General features: G+C 42.2%; 1 protein-coding gene across 11 annotated transcripts in view; it reads left to right on the top strand.

Moving 5' to 3' along the window:
- The window catches only part of Fhit (fragile histidine triad diadenosine triphosphatase), a 1329438-nt gene that overhangs the window by 1040262 nt on the left and 273810 nt on the right, over positions 1-15366 (top strand). For all 11 annotated transcript variants that reach the window (XM_010643166.2, XM_033757040.1, XM_010643170.2 and 8 more), the window contains one exon: positions 14033-14178. In XM_010643166.2, coding sequence (XP_010641468.1) covers positions 14033-14178 — 146 coding nt within the window. The remainder of the gene's footprint in view (positions 1-14032; positions 14179-15366) is intronic.

The following is a 15366-nucleotide window of genomic DNA, read 5'->3' as shown; positions in this document are numbered from 1 at the left end:
TATGCTGAGTAGAGAGAGGAAGCCTTTAATGGGATTCGTTTCTACTGACTCTTTTAAGTTTTCAGCGTTTATTTTATGACACGAAATATTATTTGGGGGAGAACCCTTAATACACCCTAATGAGTTAGGTACAGATATTAATTCAACTTTAAGAAGAGGACAGCAGGCTAAGGGGATTTGAAGAAGAAAGCACAGTTTCGAAGAATAAATTTCTTAATCAGAATCCTAAATTAGTGAGCCTGTTTCTTATAGCATGTTTTCCTCTCCCTCTCCTCTTTCCCTTCCCCTCCCCCCCCCCTCTCTTTTTCCCAACAGTCTTGCTAAGCACTAAATTGCCCAGGCTGGGCTCAGGCTCCCAGAGCGCTGAGATTCTAGGTGTGACCACCATGCCCACTTCGCTCTCATAGTTCTGAAGACATCATGGCCTCTCTGTCATTGACAGTTGTCTTTACTAGGAAAAACTTTTACACAGATGGAAAGAACCATTTCTCCCCCTTTAACAAGCCTTAGAAATTTACTGATAAAGGCTGAGCTTTATTTGCACAGAAGTCACTAGCTGGACAGAATCTGCTTCTTTTTTTTCCACCGGAGATTGAACTCGGGTCCTTGTGCTTGCAAGGCAGGCCACCAAACCACTCAGTTAAATCCCCGGCAAAATCTGCTTCTTGACACTCTGGCTATAGAACTCACTGCTTTTCTTTTCTCTTTCTTTCTCTTTTCTTTTTGATGAATCCCTTCTTTGTTTTTAGCGGCTGCCTAATTAACTTATTCTGTACTGGTAGTTGCCACAGTGACCTTGGCTGCCTTTTGCTTCCTGTTTTGGAAACATTTAGAGTTTTGTTTCTGGTAGCATTTTATTGTTGTAAATGATCTCGCCGATCCTATGATTTCCAGTGGATCACACAGTCATAGCAATGGGTCCAGCTGTCTTTTGTTGTAAGAGCCATGTCTCAAATCATCCCCTACTGAATCAGATGAAAATAACTTTACTGTTAACGCCATTAAAAATCATGTTTGTCTTCTGTGAAGGTTCATCCTTGGGAATTACAGTACACGCTAGATACAGAGTAAAAGTTTCTCTTTTTCTTCAGTAGTACATCTATTAGACTCTAAGTCAGAATGAACAAAGATCTGAGCCTGTTTTGAATAGTTCTTGGGGGGGGCGAATTTACAAGTAAAGAGTGTTTTTTTCACTTGTTTTCAGTGATGGAGATTGAACCCAGGGCCTCGTGCATGCTGAGCACTTGCTCTGCCCCTGAACCACTTCCTAGCCAGAAACATTTTTCAGGAGGAGAACTTCATGATTCAAATTGGTTAGTCGTGGTTGGAATTTGGATACTACTGAAGAATTGTTTTTGAAAACTCTGCACAATAGGCAAACAAGAAGTGTGTGCACACACATGCAGGTGTGCGTGTAAGCACACACACGTCATTTTGCAAACATTGTTAGGAAATTCACAGACGCCCTGGAACCCCTCTGCATACCTAAATTAAGAAAGTCAGTTTTTGCTGTTTCTGGAAATTTGTAAATTCAAAAAGCAAAGGTCTGTTAATGGCGAGCTACAAGAAACTACTCCCTCCTTATCTCTTAAATTATATATTTCTCTATCCGCCTTTTCACGCCAAGGCCCTGGATTCTGGTTTGCTCATCCTCTCTCCTTAACCCATCAGTAAGTCTTACTGCTTACGTCTGAGATTCTCTGTGGTGCCACTGCCGCCAGCACGGCCTGGGCCTGCTTTGTGTCTCTCACCTACAGCAGAGTCCTCAGTGGCCTGCAGCTCTCACCTTGCTTGGCCTGAGTCTTCTGACACATGTTTGAGGGATCTTTCTAAGACAGAACCTCCACTCCCCTCCATGGAAGGGCCTTGGTGGGTCCCACACGCGTGGAGAGTAAACCCAGACAGCCGCCCCGACCAGGACTGTAGAGGGCTTGTGCCTTCTCCTGATGTTCTGTCCACCTGGGCCAAGCTCATCCCGGGCTTAAGAGCTTCACTTAGGGTTTTCTTCCCCTTGTGTTATTGCATCTTAGCTTTTTCATGTCAACCCTTGTCTCTCTCCCAAGAGTTACTATATTTTGATGTGTTGTCTTCTTTTGAGTCCGTCTGGTAGAATGTACACCTTTGGAAGTGAAGGGATTCACATACCTGGTTGTGATACATTCTCACCATCTTCCACACTACTTACCAGGTACCAGGCTCTTCCATTAAATGAATATATGAAAAACATAAAAAGTTTTCAAAAGTGTTGAGCTTTATAGATCTTTATCAGTAATTCATTCAAAAATTCATTCATTAAACACCTGTTAAATACCTCTTTCTATGAAATATTCTCACATCACTTCTTTTAGCTTGCTAGCTCAAGGAGGATTGAATTTTCTGATGGAAGGTGAGCATTGTTTCAGATTCTGTGAGCAAGCCAAATTAGCATAATTAAGGCTCTCATTTTTTAAAATAAAGGATTTTTCTATCAACATTAATATTTTTCACAGATGAGATTTCACCGTTGTTTTAAAACATATAAAACAATGGTATCTTCAGATCTTTCTAAGATTCTTGAGTTAATGGTCCATGGTTTTCTATTTAGAAGGTATGAACTTTGTCCTTTGGTGTGTGAAGGAAAGGTCCACTTGTATTTTTTTTCCAATGATTTAAGCTTAATCTGTTTTAGATTAAGAAGCAAGAACTCAGCTCTTCTTTTATTTTCTCTGTTTGGATAGGATTAAATGCATTGTCTTAGTTAATTTTCTCGTTGTTGAGACAAAATACTAGATACCACAAGTTAAAGGAAGAAAGGTTTATTTAGCTCACAGTCTGTGGAAATTTCAGTCCATAGTTGGCTGGCTCCAAGGCAGGATGACATAGCACAGGGGCATCACAGAGAAGAAATATTTCATGGTATGTCAGGCAGAAGGCAGCAAGTAGCAGCAAGAAGCAGCAGAGGTAGCAGCGAGCCTGCCTGCCCTCTCTCACTTTATGGTTTATTGAGGTTGTAAGCCTTTTGGTTGGTGCCACCTCTACCTGGGTGAGGCTTCCATTGTCCACACCCTTAGTCCCAATATCACACCCTCGTTCCACAGCCACATGCCCTGAAACCCCCCACCTATGACCATTTGAGGCTTTGGGAATGTCTAGACACAAGCCATCACATGCCCTTTTCTTATTTAACTTCAACTCATGTTGAGGATGAATTGGTTTACTGACTTCTTAAGAAACCATAATTTCTGGAAATTGTGAAGAAATCAGTTATGAGAAAGAAATATGTCCAAGATTAAGCAATGAATAAAGCTGCATGTTCTTTATTCTTTCCCCCAAGAGATTATTGGTCATCCTCTGTTAGGCTGCATGTGTGAGCCCTAGGATGCTAGTCCTCCTGTCTCTCCCCAGAAGGTGCTGTCTCCTGGATACATTGCCTTGGTCTTCTTTCCCTGTGACTGCTCCCTTCCTGTCTGTTTTCTATCTCACATTTATGGTGTGGTTGCCCATTGCCTTCAGGTGGTATCTGAGCTATGATGTGTAGGTGGTTTCCTTGGCTTCAGAAACTGGAGATGTTGGTGGCTCTTGAGTGGAATGAGAAAGCCTGAAGTTGGGAGTGCGTCTCTTTTTCAGGACCCAATTAAGCTTGCACTGGAAGAACCCTAACTATGTGGGAGTTGGAGCTGCATCCCATACCGGCCTCCCTGTGGACACAGAGGCTCAGGGCCTTGTCTTCTCTAATACTGGTGAAATGAAAGTATGTGCATGGTAGTTTGCTGTTAAACTATTTATATGTTTTCTAGAAGAGCCCCTATGAATTATAAGCGCTTAGCATTGCTTTCTTATTTATACTAGACTAAAAAGCTATTTTACAGAGTTTTTGAAATGATTTTCATACTGCAGCATATTATCTGTATTTTTTAAATCCCTCATTGTGGATGATCCTTAAATAGTATTTTCAGCTGCTAAATGTACTTTATTTGTTCTGTGACAATACTCCTGCAACTCTTAACCCATGAGAGCATTTTTATAACATTTTCGTATTGGCATGTTTCCATTCCAGTGTTTATACATCATGGACAGACACTTTTGAGTGACAGTTAATTTTCCTTTTCAGTATTCTCCTAACTGGAATTATCTAAATCCCACACACTTCTGTCTATCTCTAGGACAATAACAATAATAATAGATTTTCATAATAGTTACCCAGAGACATTGCAAGACCCAGAAATGACTCCTATATCATTAAGAAAGGGGGAGAGGGAGTCCTTGAGAAAATATTTTTATTACTTTATAATTGAAGAATGGCAGATACTTGGCACGCATGCTAATATTCTTCCCTCCCTCTTGGCAGCCGAAACTAATAAATTCTCCTATTCTTCTCTCCTGATCCCTATCAGGGCCTCAGAAACCTCTTTATATGCTGTTCTAAGCAGCTACTACAGGTTAGTTGGCATCAGCAAAAGAAATAAAAGCTGTTTAGCAATATATTCACTCTAGTCACTGTGCTTCTGATGAGCAGAGCCCCTGTCACCCCACAGTACAGAGCCCAGGTTGTTTGGGCAGTCACCATGTCACAACACTGCCAGTGATCTTGGAGACATCAAGCAAGATATGTGGCCTCATTCTGGTAGATGGGGTCTCCAGACCGGACGTGACAGATAGCATTTTGCTCACATCTGTTTGATCTAAATTCCTTGAGCTTCACTCAGGTACAAGGATCTAGAAGGCAGAATCCCCCATGTGCCTGGAGGTGGTAGTAACTGGAACTGTTTGGCACGCAGCATGAATGACTGCCATACCCTACAGGATGTATTCTATTGCTCAGGTTCTCAGCAGATACCTTGTGTATGTTTTTATCAGTACATGCTTGCCGTACATAAGGACTATATACATAGTGGGTAGGTGGCACCTGGATATGACATGTCTTAATTATTTTATGTCCCTGTCCCCTCCTTCATCCTTCACCTCTTGGTCCCCTTTCCATTTAGTTGTACCTTTGCACAGAGAACTTTTGCCGAGGATGTAGCTCGGTGGTGCCACACATGCCTGGTACATACGAGGTCCTGAGTTTGATCCCTGGTACCAGAAGAGGAAAAAAAAAAAGTAGAGAAGTTCTTTAGCTGTCTCTGTTTCTGGAAATGATGCCCAGAGAACGTCTTCTGGGGAATTTGTCCTGTACAGTGTTCTTCAAGTTATAACAATTACTAAGTTAGATGATAATTTTATAGTTAAATACATTTGAGAAATGCCACATGGTATTTTTTTTAAATTCAGGATGCACATTGTTGTATTAAATATCTTGATTGATATTGAAGAAAGCTAGTTTACTTCATTAGATCCACTGTTTTTTCAATCTTCTTTGAGCCACAAAATTTTCTGCGCACGCATATGTGTGTTTGTGTGTGTGTGTGTGTGTGTTGTCTGTCTAATAATACCTCTTGGAACTAGTATTTTACTACTGGGTAGTAAATACTGCAATGTGTACATGAAGACTACTAAAACCTTGAGATATAGTGAAATACTGTGAGCAATAATACCATATCATGGGCAGAATTTTCACTTGGTAGGTATTTTGCCTTGGACAGGTAGTTTAACTTTTTTGACCTTATCGTCTACTAAATCTAGAAAAATGTTACGTGTGTGGGTGCTGTTATCTACCTAAGTGGGTTATTAATTATTACTAGGACATTGTTGGCAATAAATATATGTGCTTATTTTTCTTCCTCTTCTGATACTGTTTCTTTCCCATTGATTTCATTTAATGTAAACATAATTTTTCCTAATATGATCCTTATATATCATATATCAATCAATATAAGGTTCCTTTGCCTTGAAAAAGTCCCAGAAAAAATATGTGAAATTCACATCAAAGATTCTATATCACAGTGCTACTAGGCTGTACAGTCTGGATAAGATAAAAGGAACAGAAAGAAGCTTGTCACTTGCTTGCTTTGCTAGCATCTGCCCATCATTGTTTGTTTTTCCTCTGTGATGCCCCTCTGCTGCGCCGCCCTGTCTTGGAGCCAGCCAACTATGGACTGAAACCTTAACAAACTGTAAGCCAAATAAACCTTCCCCCTTTAACTTTGGATGTCTGGTATTTTGTCTTAGCAATGTTCCCATTTTCTTCTTCTGTGAATGTGATTCTCACCTTTGAAACTCTAGATCACTGTGGTTTTGAGGGTAGCTCAGGTACCAGTGCCCAACAAGGTAACCTGGCAAGTCTTCTCCCAGATAACCAAGGACTCACTGTGTCTTTGGCCCAATGGATTCCCCAGGGTAAACCATGACATATGAGATATTTGTGAGATGCTTGCCTTGAAACTCAGCCATGAGCAAAGTACTATCATTATCTTAATCACACTGTTCTGGGATTTATCGTATTCTGGAAATCAGATTTGCTTAAATTACATGCATGCCATTTGTTTCTATAATTGATGAATATCCACAGACTTTTCACTGGGTTACAGAAATGTTAATATCCAGTGAAGAAAGGTGTGACTCAAACTGGTGGGATGCTTCTTCAGAAATGTATTTTTTAATTTGAGGGGTAATATTTCTAGTTTTTTGATATAAAAGTTTACTGAAATACCTCATTGTGAAGAGAAAATTACTTTTTGAGGGGCTACCTACTTTGATTCAAAGTTCTGCAGCTATGCTATTTAAATCAAATAAATAGAATCTCTTAAAAATAGCTGAAAGGATATTCTGTTTGTGTTTTGAAGTGACATTAAGAATTATTTTAAACATTTGCAAGGACTAGGAGTATTTGTTAGAGCAAAATGAATTATACTGGGTCTGCAGAAGTCTGTAATGGAAACTAAGAAATTCTTGCTTACTGTTAGACTACATGCAGATCTACAGTAGAGATGAATGCAGACTCTTCCTCAATTCAGAAGAATGGCTAATTCTATATCGTATGATTTAATATTACCTTATTACATATTCATGTATATTCATGCTAATAACCTCATCAAAATCAATGATATTTGAAGATTTGATTTATTTCAGTGACTTTTACATTCCAAATCCCTAGAATAGATCAGATATAGAAAAATAGATGGAGGTAATTCTAAGCAATTCTGAGAATAATATTCTGCTGTCATATTTAATTAATCAGCACATAGCCATTTCCTTGTCATGACTCTATATTTAAATATTTCATATTTGTTATGGAAATGCTTTTAAATTTTAAAAAATCACCAGTTATTGTCTTTGATGAGCAAAATTTGAACTTATCAAATTTATTTTGAATAAAAATGTAGGGACATAATGAAAGTTTATCATCACTATGCCATCTCACCCTCTTTTTTTTTTTTTTTTTTTTTTTTGCCAGTACTGGGAATTGAGCTCAGGGCCTTCACACTGACCTACATCTCCAGCCCTTTTTGATTTTGAGACAGGGTCTTGGTAAGTCGCTAAGTTTCCCAGGCTAGGTTCCAACGTGATTTGTCTGCCTCAGCCTCCCTGAATGAATGCTGGGATTAGAGACATGGGCCACTGAGATTCTCACTTTGTAGCGTCTCATTGTGCTCTCACTCCAAAGGCATTTTTAATTGATTTTGTGGGTCAGAAAGCAGGATAAGAGGCCCCAGAAATGGCTTATGGGCCTCATGTCATATGCACACCCTGATTGGTGGTGACTCCCCAGAGCTTGCTACTGACAAGGACTCTAGGACCCTGCGATTCTAGAGGAGAACTCTGGTTGGCTAATAACACTTGCCACAGTTTGTCTGCATTGGCAAACAGTGGCAGAGGGGTCATGTTTTGCTGTCTTGTATGTGATGGCTTGAGTTTTAGTCTCAGTTGTTCTACTAACTGTGTGACTTTAAACAATTAATGCTTCTAACGTGATTGTATTCATGGGATGATAAAAGTATTAGAACAGATCATATTTAAGGTTCATCCTGACTTAAAGTACATAGCTGCATACACTTACTAGAATATTTAGGACAGCTTGGATGCTTGCTCATTTTTACAAAATCCCCACAACTTTTTTCAAAATTAGTAACTGTTTCAGATATTTACAATAACAACCCAATATGTCACACCTTCCAATGCCTATAGCCCTTTTCCGTATGATCTTTTTCCCATTCTTATAAGATGTAATTTGCTTTTCTACCTTGAACTCGGGGTGCCTTTGATTTCCTTTGACCAATAAATGTGAAAGAAATTAAGCCTCGGGGGACCTTAGAGAGTGTACATCTGGATTGTGAGTAATAGCAGGTAGAGAGGAGGAGAGAAAGGAACCAGCTGGGCCCAGTCCCCTGTCTAAGTCCCATAAGCAGTTGCATAAATGCAATAAAATCGCAAAATCCACCCACAGTTTCATGATAGGAAAACAGCTCACAGTTGTTTTAAGCCACTATGTTTTGGGGTGGGTTATCATGTAGCAGTACATAACTGATAGAGGAATTGGAAGGCAGTAAGTGGCTCTGTTGGATTTCGAAGGTCTGAGATGACCTCTACGAATTGATACTGGACATCAGCTGAGGAGTCTTTGTTCTTTTCCACATTGCCTCTTATTCCCCAGTAGACTGTACTTTTTTAATACTGTACTTGGTCTATAGATTTTGAAAGGGTAAAAATCATTCATTGCATGGTTTCTTCAGGCTTCACCTTGCAAAATGCTATAGTGACAGTTCCTCCATCAAAGCAAGTGTGAGGACAGCCCAGCTTCAAGAGGGGAGGAAATAGACTGCATCTGTTGGTAGGAAGAGAGGAAAAGTCCCATAGCGATGGGATGTGGCGGGTGGGAGGGGTCCTTGTGGTCACAACTGCAAATAAACAGCCACGTGAACTTGCCTAGCAGGAAGATCCCATTCAGTCTTTCTTTCATTGCCTGTGTCTTGAGTGAGCTGGGTGTCAGCAGGAGGATCACGTAGGGCTTGCCATGTTGTCAGACCACTTTAAAGTGGTAAAAACACCTCAGGTATACGTGTCCAAAGGCACAGAGAACCGTCAGTTCAAGTCTGATGGTGGCTGTGGAAAGGAAGAGGCATTGGTAAGTTACTCGTCATCTGTCCTGATGTAAGGAAGTTGGTGATTGCCAATAATTGTGCTGTTCAACAAGCAGAGAGCCAGTGTGTCCGATAACCTGGCCGGCCGACAGGCATCAACTGCAATATCTCATCTTCCTCAGGAGTCTGGTGCCTGAGAAGTACCAACGTGCCCATGAAGAAACCCAAAGTCAGGATCAGAAAAGGGCCAAAATAGAGGCCCTGCCTCCCCCTTCCCTTCTTGTGGCGTGGCCCCTCGTGAGAGGTGATTCTGTTGTTCTTGCAGCTCTCTCAGGTTGAGGGCACACTTAGTACAAAGCACGGAGGCCTCTTTGCACGGTGGGATTGTATAGCTCATACACTTTCTGTGTCCAAGAAGAAGTGTTCCTCAAGCCGTTAGCAGTTTTGCACAAGATCTTCATGTTTTACGCATCCTCTTATTCTTTTCTGTGAAGAGAGAGCCTATGACTGTAGGGCACCCTTTTACTAAGTGGCGAAGCAGAGTCTGGGACATGAGAGCTATTTTTAAAAACCTATTTTTAAAAATGCCATCATAGCATTATCATTAAATAAATAACGGTACATGTATCCATGAAACATTGATTTTTGACTATGGGAGAATCAATCGCCTGACAACTTTTCTTGAAGTTACCATAAGTTGCTAAATCATTTTCAAGGACAGACTTGGGTCCAAATTTGAAGAAATGGCTCTAAGTTTAGAAAATTGAAGTGTAAGACCAGACTGGAAAGTTTATCTGACACCTTGAGGTAGAGGTGGATCTGGCCTCCTCTCCGCTCCCACGGCATTCTGTGCTGTTTCTATCAATAGTGATCATGTCTGTGAGGTAGCAATCTATTTACAGAGCATAGCAGTTGGGACATCAGAGGCAAGCTCTTCAGAGTCCCCAGCTCTGTCCCTATCCACCGTGGCATCCCATGTCACGGCCTACACCCTGGACACAAAGGAAGGTCTAGTTATGGGATGGGCAGACAGGTAGCCTGTCACCTGGCCTACTGGTTAAGTCATGTTCCCCCTCATAAATCCAATTTAAATCTCATCTGCTCTCAGAATTCTTTTTTGATCTTCCTGTACTGTGAGGAGTGTTTGTCAACTGTTAAGACATGAATTTTAACTATTGCTCTTCTCTTCCCTTAAAAATGTTATTTCCAGATAGATCTCTCTACTCTAGATTATAGGGAAAGACCGGGTCTTACCTTGGTAACCCCTTTTATAGGTTTCACATGTGACAACTATGGGACAAAACGTGTTAAGATCAACTGACTAATAGACTTCTTTGAACGCAAAAGAAAATATGTCTTTGTAGGGTAGGTATAATATGGAATTTACCAAGTAACAAGGCCTAAGAGCCTCCAAATTAAATTATTCTGCATCTGTGATATTCTCTTAAAACAAAAGGCATATAGACAGTAGCAGTAGAATTGCAAGAGCTATCTGTTGTTCTTCAAAATTAATTTGCTTTCCCCAAACTGTTTCTCTGTAAGCATCATGCAGCAATGACACTTACCATCTTCTGCCAATACCGTGTATTCTCCCAAGGCTTATGCACTTACTGTGAGAACATACTTGCTTCTTAGGAGAATTTATAAGTAGCATGCTGTCTGCCTGCTCTTATGTGTTTACCAAGCATATTTTGGTTTTTCCAAGAAGAAGTGGCAGAAACTCCTATTGTGGGTTTGATCAGAAATAATCATGAGGGGCCGGGGATTTAGCTCAGTGGTTCTGCCGCCTGCCTTGAAAGCACAAGGACCTGAGTTCAATCCCCGGTACACACACACACACACACACACACACACACACACACACACACACACAAAATAATAATAATCATGATCTATTTATGTGATGTCCACACTACAACCTGTTTGCTGGGGTTGTGATTAAGTTTTAAAACCATCAGTAGGACTACCTAGGGTCCTTACAATGGGCTTCCTGGCACTGGTATTTTTCATACTCACTGAAAATTTCAAAGATAATACAACGATTTTGGTCCAGTGTACTATTTAAAGAAAACATCATGGTCTTCACCCCCTAGAAAGAGGAATAGGCTTCCAAAGATGTTTGGTTTCTTTCAATTTCCTCTTTGCTGATTTCTTAGATGGCTGTCAAGCCAGTCCGGTTGGCAGTCAAGATTATCAGTCACAAGCAGCAGTCAAGACAGCCCACTCCTGTGGGGCTTACTCGTTTGGATATATCCTTACCCACACAGCAAGCTCGAGACTGGTGTCCGAGGCCATGGGAAGGGTCAAATCCAGTGTTGTAGGAGAGTAACGGGGTAGAAATATATAGTGGTGGGTACGGAATGCTTCCTGGATGGATTGAAATTGGGATCTGAAAGACAAGAAGAAAGCGGCCACGTGAAAATCCTAGGGAAGTGAGTTCTAGGCAGACACCAGCCAGAGCACAGGTTATGAAGGACTAAGAAGGAGACGAATCATTTGCAGAAGAGAAGATGCAGCAGGTTTGTGCAAGGAAGACTTGGGAACAAGGGACACCCGGGAGGTGGGCGGGCCGCAGGCATGGAGCCTGTGGGAAGATGGAGGCATAAACTCTTTTTGGATCTGGCTTTAAAGAATCTGAGGGAAGATGGTTGATCCTGCTGTTTGAGACTGAGTTAGCTTCTCAAGTGGGCCAAGGAAGGTGGTGGACAGTCTCTGTGCTGCTGGCCAGCTAGCCTCTGGTGCAGCAGCCAGGAGCTCCGACCCCCGTGCAGTCCTGTGGAGCCCACCTGCCCGCGTGGTCACGTCCCGGCTAAGCTGTTTTGCCTTCCTCTGAGCACCATCAAAGATGACGAGTACCCGTATGAACACATGCCCCTTGGCACCCCATCCATCGCACATAAGTCTGTATATGGCATGCACATAACGGACGACTGGGCTGTGGAGAGTGTGTCTGTCAGGGCAGTGCTACTCAAACGAACTGCTGAAGAATGCGGATCTGCTGAGAGTGCACTGAGCCTGCCTCCCTCTTCCCCTCAGCTGGTACCGCTGATGTGGCCAATAAAAGCAATACACGTGCCTGCGGGTGCGTATAAAAGCATCTGGAACTCTGCCATTTTCTCTTCATTCTATAAAGCTTTTAAGTCCTTAAATATTGGGTCGAGTCAGTCCTTAACATCAGACAAGCAAAACTGATAAACTTCAAGATTTCTTTTTTTTAACGTGGAAGAAAACTTTTGGATGTCACTGAAGTTCTACTGGACTCAGCAGTAGTCAGGCCCATCCCAGCCCCAGTGAGACGGTTTAAGTGAAATGTCCCCTTTCCCTACTCGGGTGCCTAGTACAGCAGTCGGGGATGCTGTTGGAAGCTAGTCTGGTTGTCATCTTGCTGTGTCTGCTGAAGTCAGAGTCTAAGGGGGGTATGAATTAAATCAGGGAAGAGAGAGGTGGGGAAGGTCCCTTTTAGCACAGAAAAAGCCACTCGGAGGGAGTGGAGGCTGGCAAGCTTCTAAAAGGAAATGAAAGGAAATTCTTCATTTCTAAACGGTTCATTGACCCATGATAATAAAGCAGCCCTGCCTGAGAAGGATAATTATCTCTTTAAGTATCGGATGCCCTGTGCGTGAAGGCCTCCCTTCTCCTCTCTTGAAAAATGAACTCAGATTAAGCAAATGCCCCTTTTCTTAGTTTACTGTTGTGGGAATTTCCTGATTATGAGCAGCGTTCTTCAGTTTTCCCGCTTTCTTTGCCCCTCTCATGGAAATCGGGCTTGCCTGGCTGATCTCAGTGCGTTTGCCCTGGGCCCTGAGTTCCACCAACACAGCGATGGGTGAAAGTGCTGGATACTCAGTGAGACTGGAAACTGTCGGATTGTAGTTTTATTTAGGCCCTTGCGCTGCTTAGCTCCAGGCAGAGATTCTTTCTTAAAACGGCGAGAAAAAAAATGGAATAAAGAAATAGAAAAGTTACGAGTGCTTTTTCTCCTGCTGGTATTTGAAAACTAAAAAAGTATTAATATGTTTTGCGTATACAAGCACGGATGATCTCTCTGACGGTTTGACGCCACAATTCTTCACCTTTACAGCGATGTGAAAATGCGCCTCTGTCATCATTCCGCTTTTCAGATTCGATAGAGTATCCGGAGAGTTACAATAGATATTCCTCACTGTATTTTAGCATAGGCTTTGTACCAAATCACCGTGCCCAGCTGCTCGTTAATGTGAGCGTCCCTGGCATGTTGAAGGTGAAATGGGCAGAGCTGTGATGTTTGAGGGGTGAGGTCTGTGAAGGGCGTTTGTGACTTGGGATATTTTCAGCTTGCACTGTCGTTTACTGGGACGCACCCCCATCCTAAGTTGAGCGTCTCTTTACACACGCACAGAGATGAGTGCATGCATATGTATGCTCTGAGTTCACATATAAAAAGGAACTGCAGTGTTCTTGATAGTGTAACAGTGAGTATTAATTGCTACAAATAGGTACTACGTTCTTTGTCTCTAGCGGCTGTTGCTTGGACTGATAATGTAGGTATGTTGCCTTTCCAGGTTGCAAAATACTGTGAGACGTTTTCCTTTGTATAAGCAGACACCTCTTTGCTGTGGATCACCTTCAGATGTTTTCGGGGATTCTGCACAATGGGTTTGAGGAACCCTTGTCATAAACGGCATAAACACATGGCAGATCTATTAGTTATACATGAGTCTCAGTGGGCATTTTCAGAACGTCTATGTCCCTTTTCAACATAAAGTCCGCTGTTATTGTATATTCACTGCATATTTCGATCTTTCTGCTAAAAAGTAAATTAAAATTTTAAACATGATGATCAACCTAGAGAAACCTGCATATTCCAACTGCTTCTCCTTCTGAGGGGGCAGAACTTTAGAACAGGGGTCAGGAGCTAATGGTCAGATGCTTCTTTCTTCTTGCTAGAATTTCTTCAGCTAGCGCTGCAGTCCCTCTGCACACTAATGCCCCTTTTCTGAACAGAAGCTCTTGTGTGCACTCAAGGCTCCTTTCAGAGCACAGCTAACCATGTTGGTAAGGTCTTTCCTTGGAGGGCAGGGGTTTAAGCAGAGCGTTCCTTAACAGTCCTCCTGCAGATGTCCTGGTGTGTCCACTGCGGCCAGTGGAGCGCTTCCACGAACTTCGTCCTGAAGAGGTGGCTGATTTGTTTCAGGTGACCCAGAGAGTCGGGACAGTGGTGGAGAGACATTTCCAAGGGACCTCTCTCACCTTTTCCATGCAGGTGTGTACACAGATGGCCAGAATGATTTTTCTCCCTTTTCAGATTCTGGTTGTGGGTTCAATATGCCAGACATCTTACCGGGAGGCAGCTGGGGCTTTCTGTAGATATGTAGTAGTAGAAAAAGATGTGAGTACTCTAGGGCAGCTCTAGTGGCCCTCAGCCCCAAGGGGAACTGTCTTCAGCACTGTTTACAAAGCAAGTGGGAATACTAGACGTGGGATTTAATGGGCACTAAGACATTCTAGGTCTCATGATGCACCTGGGGCCGGACAAGCCAGTTTCCTTCTGCTTGAGTACTGCATGGGCTCAAGTCCTGCCTGGATTCCTGGGGGGCAGCGTACACCAGTTCACTTGAGCCCACCCTCATGGGGACCACCTTCTCCCTGCCTGTCAGGCAAGCCACGGTGACCATCGTGGGTTGGCCCAAGCTGGATTGGATGACTGGGTATGACCCACTCTGCTGAAAGAAGCCAGTCTCAATCCCTGGAGATCTTTGATAGAGGCTGTGCTAATACTTTTAAGGTTAGGAGCAGGGAGCCCATGATAAATGATCAGCTAGGAGCTGAGTAAATTGAGAGTAAGTTACCATGAGCCCATGCAGATCCTCTAGGGAAAGTTCTGGGGTATCAGTGCACCTATCAAACCTTTTATGGCTCTGAAATGTAATGACTTTGTGCTTGCCCTCTGGAAGGAAACTTCCTGGATGTGAGGACTCTGTCCTGAGTCCTTTTGTTAAACTGAACGTTTGCTATCCTTCCTCTTCTGTCAGCTCTCTGCCTGGGTCTTCAGAGAAACTACGAAAGCAAACCAATGTCTTCAGGCCTTTGAAGGCTCAGATGAAAACTGCCCATCTGCTTAAAACAAAATGAAATGAAACACACAACCCTTTCTATGTGCTGTGTGTGAAACCATGTGAGTCACTTTCAAGCAGGTTGGTTAGTTTGAGGTGGATTTATTAAGCTTCTATTGTAGACTGACTTTCCAGAGAGAATCCATGAAAGCAGATGGGTGAGAACACTGGTTAGATCATGGCTACCAGAAATACCAGGACTACTTATCTAACATGACTCCCTGGAAAGTTAATTCCATACATAAAAGAACTGATTTGTATTTAACACTTAGAGTGCTTCATAAAAAACAGTACAGTGTTATCAAACTTTCTTTATACTATAACCCACAGTCATATAT

Source organism: Fukomys damarensis, unplaced genomic scaffold, assembly GCF_012274545.1.
Source record: "Fukomys damarensis isolate Sample0158 unplaced genomic scaffold, DMR_v1.0_HiC HiC_scaffold_28, whole genome shotgun sequence".
NCBI classification, from domain to species: domain Eukaryota; kingdom Metazoa; phylum Chordata; class Mammalia; order Rodentia; family Bathyergidae; genus Fukomys; species Fukomys damarensis.
This window is presented reverse-complemented; position numbering and strand designations above follow the sequence as displayed.